This window comes from Danio aesculapii, chromosome 25 (assembly GCF_903798145.1).
Source record: "Danio aesculapii chromosome 25, fDanAes4.1, whole genome shotgun sequence".
Taxonomy (NCBI): Eukaryota; Metazoa; Chordata; class Actinopteri; order Cypriniformes; family Danionidae; genus Danio; species Danio aesculapii.
In genome coordinates, this window is record NC_079459.1 from 20,993,121 (window position 1) to 21,002,894 (window position 9,774).

General features: G+C 36.4%; 1 protein-coding gene across 3 annotated transcripts in view; it reads left to right on the forward strand.

The window, feature by feature from the left end:
- Positions 1–7,240, forward strand: part of si:ch211-266k8.4 (TBC1 domain family member 10B) — a 75,889-nt gene extending 68,649 nt beyond the window's left edge. For all 3 annotated transcript variants that reach the window (XM_056451915.1, XM_056451916.1, XM_056451917.1), the window contains one exon: positions 6,910–7,240. In XM_056451915.1, coding sequence (XP_056307890.1) covers positions 6,910–7,003 — 94 coding nt within the window. In that variant the 3' untranslated portion in view covers positions 7,004–7,240. The remainder of the gene's footprint in view (positions 1–6,909) is intronic.
- The last annotated feature ends 2,534 nt before the right edge of the window (positions 7,241–9,774 follow it).

Sequence of the window (9,774 nt, forward strand, 5' to 3'; positions counted from 1 at the left end):
TTTTATCATGACGATCTAATGTGACCATAAGATCGTAATACTGTGTATTTAACACAGTGGCCATATTCATTTATGTAAACACACCAAAAACAATATTAACATTATAGCAGACACTGTTAAAAGGTCATTCCCAGCCACTAGACTTTGCTGACAGGGTATTCGAGTGTCATCAAGTGTCAGAATGTTGTGGGACTACTGTACAGGAGTTATGATTATGGATTATAGATAGCGAAATTAACAGTTTTTATTTTAGCAGTTTTTTTTAAAAGCATGACGGTAAAACACGTATGCGGTTATGAATTTATTAAAACGTGTTTGTTTGTTGTAAAAATTCGTAATAATGACAAAAAATACTAATTTGTGGCTCTCCTTACTTCCGGGTGTAACTATCTGCCGTTGTGGCTGGTGTATTCTGGGAAATTTTCTTACCCCTTGGTTTCGAGTGTGGTCCTAAAAAAATCTTCATTCGAAGGGGTATTCGAAGGGCAAACGCACAAAACGATGGGTAAGGGGAAGGGCTAAGGGGTAGAATTGGGATTGGGCCTTAATTGGGTTTTTACAAGGTCTTAAATTTTGTTTGTGTTCAAAGTGTCTCCAAAAACCCAAAAATATATTTATTTTCCTCCTAATATTAACAACAACATGCTCGATCCACTCGATTGGTTCGGTCCAGGGCGTGTCCGGCCAATGTCCTCCCTCTGGGTGATGTCACGTAATTTGCGACAAATGCTGGAAGGCTCTTCAAATGTAGCGAAACAGACGGCAAAATGGGAAAATGTAAGTTTGCGTACTCCTGGTTGAAGAAAGATGAGTTTAAACAGTGGCTGAGGCCTGTCGCTGAAAATGACCACGAGGCCTACTGTACGAGTTGTAAAAAGAAAATTTGTATATCGTCGATGGGCATAAACACTGTAAAGTCCCACATGCAGGGTGCTAGCCAGCCGTCTATTGACAGTTATTATGCCACACCACTACCCAACATGACCTTTGAACTTGTCAAAACGGCTATGACAGCAGCTAACTGTTTATTAACAACTGTTTATTTAGTTAAAGGTTTGATACTAATTAGAACTTGAAGTGGCAATGAGGCCTTAAAATATTCTATGGTCTTTAAAAAGTCTTAAATAGGTATTGAAATTACCTTTAGAATTCCTGCATTTACCCTGAACATTGTTTTTCTTTTATTCCTGGCATTGTCCATGTCATTTCACACACATTAAGCCGTGGTTACTTTAGAGTTTGAGCATGTGTTATTCTGTCGGGTGGGGTTGTGAAAAAGGGTAGGATAAAACAAAATGATGCAACACTGCTAAAATAAGGCATTGCTCCAAATCAATAAATTTCTGTACAGAGACATCACGTTCTGATGTTCTATTGGCCTCATGCATTCATGTAATGCAAATTCGCATTCTCCAACTTGAACTTTGGAACGAAGAAAAATGCTAAATTTAATGGATAATCTTGCATTTCTGATCTGGTGCATTCGCATGTATATGAATGCAAGTCTGTGGGGTGAAAAGTGCAATGTGACCACAATTTTAGTGCCCTTTGTTGGGTCACGTGTTGTTAAACCTCAGCAATAATTGTACTTAAACTGTGTTCACATTTGTAGTCTTTACCAAAAAAATATTTGTTTATTAAGTGTTTAACTGTCGTTTTTAGGACCAAACCTGGTCCAAGTACATCATCTAGATGCACTGGGACACATCGTCAGTGATGTATCCTGTAGTCATCTGGTGTTTCGGGTCTTTCAACATCCCACACTCTCGCCCTGGTGACCCAGCTGAGGTTGATCAGACCCCAACTTGCGTCCTAGTAGCCATCATCAACGGATCAGCCCTCTTTATCTACAAAGCCTGGTTTATACTTCTGCGTCACGTGATAGGCGTGACCCACGGCGCATGCAGCTGTGCATTCATACTTCTGCGCGCTGTTTCTGTTACTCTGCAATAACACTTCCTAAACTCTAGTTGGCAGTGATGTGTTTATGTTCCTCTGTGTCGAGTTTCTTCACTGGGGTTTTGTTTTTTCTGAACGCTTCCTTAATGTACAAGTGGTTCAAACTCTTTTTGAGGCAGGAACGTGCAACAACTTTAGACTTGAGGTAAACACAAAACAAAACTTTTCATCTGGGGCTCCTTCACGGGGCTCGACACTTGTAAACACTAGCTCCAATGGACTCGTGCAGCTCTCTGTCCCGCCCACACTCATCAGAGCTACCAAGCCGACCAATCACAGAGCTTGCACCACATGTCGTTGCGACGTGTAGTTACATTTTTGGAGAGGTGCATGTCGGCGAGGGCAATGCGTCCACACGTAGGCTGCGCCGTAGCATACGCAGAAGTATAAATCAGCCTTTTTCAAACCTATTTACATTTGTAATAAGGGGTATAAAAGGTCCCCTTTAAAATACACAAGCTTTATTATGGTTACGCCTGGTTACTCTGACATCTTCGACCCATGAAACAGAATGCTGTTTTTTCACTTCAGTATAGATGGACTGAAATGCAAACTTAAAATTGGAGGCATGGCTATCTAGTCACTTTTTGACTGGTCTTAACTATTGTGTATCGTTCCCTGATACATCAGTCCCCTCTCATGACACCATTACACAACTGGTAGTCGGCAATTGGGAATGCCAGCAAAATATGCCCAGTAAGTGTGAATGGGTAGGATGGACAGGAATCGTTTTTCCTGGACAGGAAACGTTGTGAAAATCCTATTCTGGATTCTGGAAACGAGGAGCGTTTTCATTCTAAAATGCTGTTTTAAAAAGAAAACACTTTAATGACATAAACCACACTATCCTAGGAATCACTATCCAGAGATTTTGATTGAAACCAAACCTTCCAAGTGTGAACACACCCCTACACACCCTATGGGATCAATAATTCTGGCCTCCCTGCACCTCCATTGTCCAACAGCCGGCTCTGTCTCAATGGCTCTCTCAGTGCTGACAAACGGCTAAATCCAGCATGGCTAAACTCTTCAGGATAATCTGCTTAAACACAATTGCGACGGGCCACAGAGAGAGTGCACAGGGAAGCAGCTGGTCCATACAGACACACATGCAGCTTTATATATATATACTCCCATACGCAACTTTTCCGGCTCTAGAGCTTGAAAGAGACGCATTGTAATAAAGTGTTTTTAATCTGAAAGCATGCTTAGCGCCAGTTTGCCACCGCTGCGCTTGTGTTGTCTGGGCGTACTGACATGGAAGCAGATCGGCCCTTATTCATAGCTCCAGCTGATGGATTTGCGATGCTCTTTGGATAAAAAAACACTTTTAAAGCTTGATGTTGTGATGAAAAGAAGAAGAGCAACTAATCGGTCACAGAAACGTTTTTTAAATGTATTGAGTAGAGGATCAAAAATATGGATGTTTAGGGCACGTTCAGGTTCGTTGACTAAAATAAGCTAAAGCAGTGTAATTCTCAAACATTCACATTATTTTCATATTGTGCAAATAATTGTAAAAAGTTTGTCCATTATTGGAGATTATGAATTTTTGGTGGAACTTAGTACTAAATTTCAGTTGTTATATTAAGTAAAATAATAATAATAATAATAATAATAATTTCTGTACAGAGTGAATCTTTATATGCTTAATTTAATTTGGAATAATCGTTGAATAAAATTATTTCTAAGTATTAACAATATAATGTTAGTAGCAAGATCACTTCTGAATAGCTGAAGAAAAACAAAAAATGAAGACTTAGGATTGGCCTAGTCAAAGTCCTGATCTGAACCCAATTGAGATGCTATATACACACACAGTATTAATGACATACTTTAATATTAATTCTATATACATTTTGGTGAAATTTTAACATTTACTATATACATGCAATTTTTAGTATACAATTATTTATTTTTTATGAATTTTCAATTATTGTTCTTATAATTATTAAATTGTTTATAAGGTCATTATTTAAACATGCATATTAAAATAACTTCTAAAAATAATTCGACATTTGCGTTATAGTAATTTTTATCTAGTATGTTTGACTCAATAAATTTTAGTTCATACAAGACTAGAACAGATGCTTTCAACATTTCAGTCCATACATTTGAGTGTTTTTAAGTGCAAGATGATGTTCAGCGCAGGGCAAAGTGAACGGCAAAGCAGGACAAAATTATATTTTTAGAGCCCCTGAGAGACGAGAGAGAGACAATAAAGGGCGAGAGTGCTCTTGTTGCCTGAAGTGACTCTCGCTGCGGACACCTCATGCTTTTAGTCTTCAGTTTTGTCTAGCACTAGCTGCAGGGCCTATAAGAGCTGTTGTTTTTATGCTGTGGCTACATTTTAATATACAAGTTCAAATAAGGCCACAACAGACAATGTGTCTAATTGCATGTGCTGTTTTGAATATGAGTAGTGCATGTAATATTAAAAAGAGTATCCAGTAAATTGCTTGATCCAAGTTGTCTTAAAAGCATGAGATGTGCTTTAAAAGCAGTGCAAACTAAATAATACTCCTACAGTTATTTGGTTGCCATGATGTTATTTACATTTTGTTTAATTCGTTACATTTAGTATTTTTGCACTATGTAATATACATCTCTGGTTTCCCCAGAATGTGTTTGTTTCAGCTGAAAATACCATACAGATCATTTATTATGCCATTCTTTTGATGGCCTTTTTTAATTGAAGCAAAACTCTGTTTTCATGTGTGTGTCTTTAAATGCAAATAAGCTGCTAATCCCCGCCCCCTTTCCAGGATTGGGTGGAGTCTGCACAGCCTGTGTCTCAGATACTCTTTCTCAAGTCTGTTTTGATTTTATCATGTCTAGTGAGTTCACGTAACGTTGCAGTTATTCAGCATCATCAAAGTTTATTAACAGCTTGTGCTTTTAAAACCTTGTGTATTTGTTATCCTGAATGTTTCAAGCACTGTTTAATCTGAAGTATTCTGGTCTGTGTCATTGTTTTCTCTCATATCATTATTGCCTAATTATTTGTATACCTTGTGCACATCAGGAAGCCACTATCAGTATGTGAGGTATTTTTACCTCATTTTTACCTTGAATTTACTATGACAATATACTTTGTGTATAGGGATCGGCGGTACTGAATAAGACAAGATATTTCTTAATGATACTTAAGATCTGTTTGTCACCAAATGCTAAACCACAAAAGCCAATAGTCTGCCTTAATAAGTGATTCATTGCATTGTTCATTCAGACAATTAGTTTGATTCGCTTGAGTCCTCCTTTGCTTGGAAATGATTTTAGTTTTTTTGGCGACTATTGTGTATCAAACGTTTGATATAAAATTCAATATCTTATTTGCACTCTTGCTTGTGTATAATTACTTAACACAAATGGCGACATATGTGGGCTTCTGGTCCCAAATGTGCTCACTCACCATCAAAAGCGTAATATTATGGTTATAAAAGTGTAATATTGACGACGTGACGTACGACACATCACTTTCACATAAAAGTTTAGTGCTCCCTGATTGGACATTGCACATGGACCTATATTCAAGCACACACAGAGCCAGTTAAGAGAGTAGTTAAAAGAATCGTGAAAATGCTAAATGTACTTTTTTAAATTTAAATACAAAATAAAAGTATTGAACCGTAGAGGGAGTACCAAATGGTTCAATATTATATCGAGTATTGTGGCATCCCTATTATTTCACATGGCAATTTAATCACCACATGACCTCACTGTCAAAAAAGAAAAAAAAAACAGTAGGAAATTTGGTCCTGAAAGAAAAACACAGAGACACAACCTGACAAAAGTCAAAAGCTTATCCAAGTTTTAGGAACAACAAATAATAACTTGAGGCAAATGCCTCTAGATTATGCTTATTTTACCTAAATAAAATATGATCATGCCTTGATTTTTTTTTTTTTTTTTTTTAATTTAATTAGGATGTTAAGGCTTGACTTTGCTTAGACAAAAGTCTTGTCACTAGAATATAAAGTCATTGTGCAGTGGAAAAAGAATGAATATTGTGTATGACTCCCATGAGCTTGGAGGACTGCATCCATCCATCTCTGTAATCACTCAAATAACTTATTAATAAAGTCATCTGGAATGGCAAAGAAAGCGTTCTTGCTGGACTCCCAGGATTCATCAAGATTCTTTGGATTCATCTTCAATGCCTCCTCCTTCATTTTACCCCAGACATGCTCAATAATGTTCATGTCTAGTGACTGGGCTGGCCAGTCCTGGAGCACCTTGACCATCTTTGCTTTCAGGATCTTGATGTGGAGGCTAAAGTATGAGTAGGAGTGCTATCCTGCTGGAGAATTTGCCCTCTCCTGTGGTTTGTAATGTAATGGGAAACACAAACGTCTAAATACCTCAGGCTGTTGATGTTGTCATCCACTCTGCAGATCTCTCGCACACACCCATACTGAATGTAACCCCAAATCATGATTTTTCCTTCACCATTCACCAAACTGATTTCTGTAAGAATCTTGGGTCCATTCAGGTTCCAGTAGATATTTAGCAGTATTTGTGATGATTGGGATGCAGTTCAACTGATGATTCATGAGAAAAATCCACCTTCTGCCACTTTTCCACATGATCAACTAGAATTCAAGTTATTATTTGTTAATCTTACAACTGGGATCCATGACAAGACTTTTGTCAGGTAGTGTATCTGGATTTGTATGTCTATAAAGTCACCAACTACCTCTTGTAAATGCTGAAAATCCCTTACATCCACCTGGGAAACAATTATCATCCGAATAGGGCTTTAGATAACGAATATCACCATACCATACTGTATTTTTGTAGTCTAGCTAACTGCAAGTTCAAATTTATTAGTGAAAATGGGTTAGTACAAAGATTGTCCATTACCCCATTGTAATCATGGCACTGTCTCTGCATTTATAGCTCTGAAAGTCTTTTCCGCTTCTCTAATTGCTTCTCTGTTTGTAAACACAGGCCAGCTACTAGACCACGTCCATCTCTGAAAGAGAGGAACTTCATCACATGTCCAACGACTGCAAGTCAAGTCCGAGAGTCACAGCTCATCTGAGGCCACACAGGACTCATAGCGGAACAAGGTGTGCTCACTTCATAAAACATCTGACGATTAAAACCCTGCCTAATGACTCTCCTAATCTCTCTGACGACATGTTGATAATATGCACTACAAATGAATGCTCACATATGAATGTTTTATTCGGAATATCCCATTAATAATTATGGGGATTTTCGCATTTTAATGTAGCTTTTTATAATCGTTTAATAAAATTTTTCATAATAAACATTACGACTGGTCGTCAGTTTGATTACTGTAGATATTTTAGAGAAAATAACATCTGTACAGTGGGAAAAAATATTTAAAAGTTGTTAATGTATGTTTCTTTAGACTACTTTGTGAGTCTTTCTACTTCAAAATGTAAAAAAACATACTATAAATATTTTAAATTATTATAATTAAAATGACAGAAACAGTATGTCAAGCTTTTTTATATAAATGTTTATGTAATACTTTTACAAATACATTTCAAGTTGACAGACAACGTTATTTAAAGAATTTACTACAATAGCTCTTTTTCCCCCATCATATTAGGATTTCTTTTAATTTCCTCACCATTGTGTAAAAAACACCAGCTATGATTAATAAGCAAAAAATTAGTAATTAGTAAAAATAAATAATTCTTAACTAGATTTATAAAAGTGTTTATCATGCAAGAGTATATATTTTTAAAATTTGTTTATTTTGTTCCATTTTAAAGAAATATTTAAAATTCTTTACCACACAAGAATATATACATATATAACAAACTTTGTAACCGTAGTGATCCTTCCCCAGCTGTTTAATATTATTAAATTAAGAAAATTTCCCATTTGTTTATAAATAATATTATGATGATATCAAGATAGTAGTTTTGCTATTGTGAATTTAATGTTGTGTATATTTCTGTGACAAGACCTGCCAACATTGGTAGAGACTAAATGAACAGTGTGTGGTCTCTTGTGTTCCACATGCTGTAGGAGTACAGTGACGACATACACAAACATACAGCAGGACTTGTGTTTTGTTTTGTTTTGTTTTTTGTTGGCTTTAAGAGTGAGTGAGCGTGTGTGTGTTTTTTACGAGGGTGTGTCATAGTGTCTGAGCGTCACGGCCCTGTAATTAACTGAGGTGTAGGTTTCACGCCACACGCCAGTGAACCTGCCACTCATGTCATCTAACAGTGGACCAGCCGGTTTCTGTTTTTCTGTCAAATTTAGTTTTATCTCCTTCACTGGCTGTGCTGCTTCATACCCCTTAAAGACCTTTTTTGTTTAAACTCAACATATATCATTTTTGTATTTAGTTAAATCATAGGGTGAATTTTCAACTAAGAACAGAAAAATTTTGTGAAGCAATTTTTGAGAGCAATTCTGTTAAACTGTTAAAACGTAATTTTCTGAAAACTGTAACGCCAAATGTTTTGTGTGTTCAGTCTATATGCATGTAGGAGTATTTGACATTCAAAACAACAATGATATTTGCATTGCAAGCTCATTGGAGACGCGTGCCTCTGCCTACATTTTTGCGAAATGTAAAATAAGTTGCTCAGAGTACGTTTGGTTGCATGTTTCAATGACAAATCCACAAGAGGGCGCTGTTTACATTCTCGCAGATCTGAAATACATCGCTTAGTGTACATTTTATTGTTCGTTTCAGATACACGTCATCCTTGTCAGATTATCTAGCGAACCACTGACTGGAATTCCCAAAACTCCACCAGTAGATGTTGCGAAATAGAAAATAAGATGCTCCGAGTACATTTCATTGCATGTTTTAATGACAAATCTACAAGAGAGTGCTGTTTATATTCTTGCAGATTTGAAATACTTGCTTAGTGTACATTTTATTGTACGTTTCAGATGTCATCCTTGTCAGATTATCTAGCGAACCACTGACTGAAACTTCCCTAAACTCCACCAGTAGATGCTACGAACAGTGATGGAAAGAGTGCTGAAAACTCATAGTTAAGTTAAAGTACCATTACTTGCGTAAAAAATAGTAGAGTAAAAGTATCTGTTGTAAATATTACTTAAAGCATGAGTAAAAAGTAGACTTTTCAAAAATACTCAAGAGTAAGCTGATGCACTTACATGTAATTTGTGGATGTGTGTAAGCGTAACATTCTGTAGTGTATTTAGTGGATGTAGTGCAGGTATTGCCCAGCAGACACACAACGTCATTGATATTTGGTTGGTTTTAGGCTGTGTTAGAAAGTGACCGAAATCTAACGTTGAGCCAACATCTTAAACCAACATCATATTGATGTCAAATACTGACAGATTCTCCTATTCTTGCAGATCGGAAATACATTGCTTAGTGTACATTTTATTGAACGTTTCAGAAACACGTCATCCTTGTCAGATTATCTAGTGAACCATTGACTGAAACTTCGCTGAACTCAACCAGTAGCGTTCAAGGTTTCTTGGTCTGTGTGTGCAACAAGTGGCGGAACAATGTTTCTTATGGGCGTCACGACGAATTGACATGAAGAAGAATTAATATAAATGACTGCGTCAACTTTTTCTTTGCACTTTCATATTTTTTCATTCATTTAGAGCTGTTAAACGCTGCACTGACCGTAATAAAAAAACAAAACAAAAAATATAATAGTAGCCCTTTTATCTTTTACACACAAAAATGATTAGCTTTACTTGAGTAATTTATTTGCATTTTGTCCATTTTATTAGCTATTCCATATTACTATAATTCCAAAAATACAATAGTATCTCATTAATACTAAAATAACACTAATTCAGTCCTTAAACGGCTTCGTATTCTCTAAA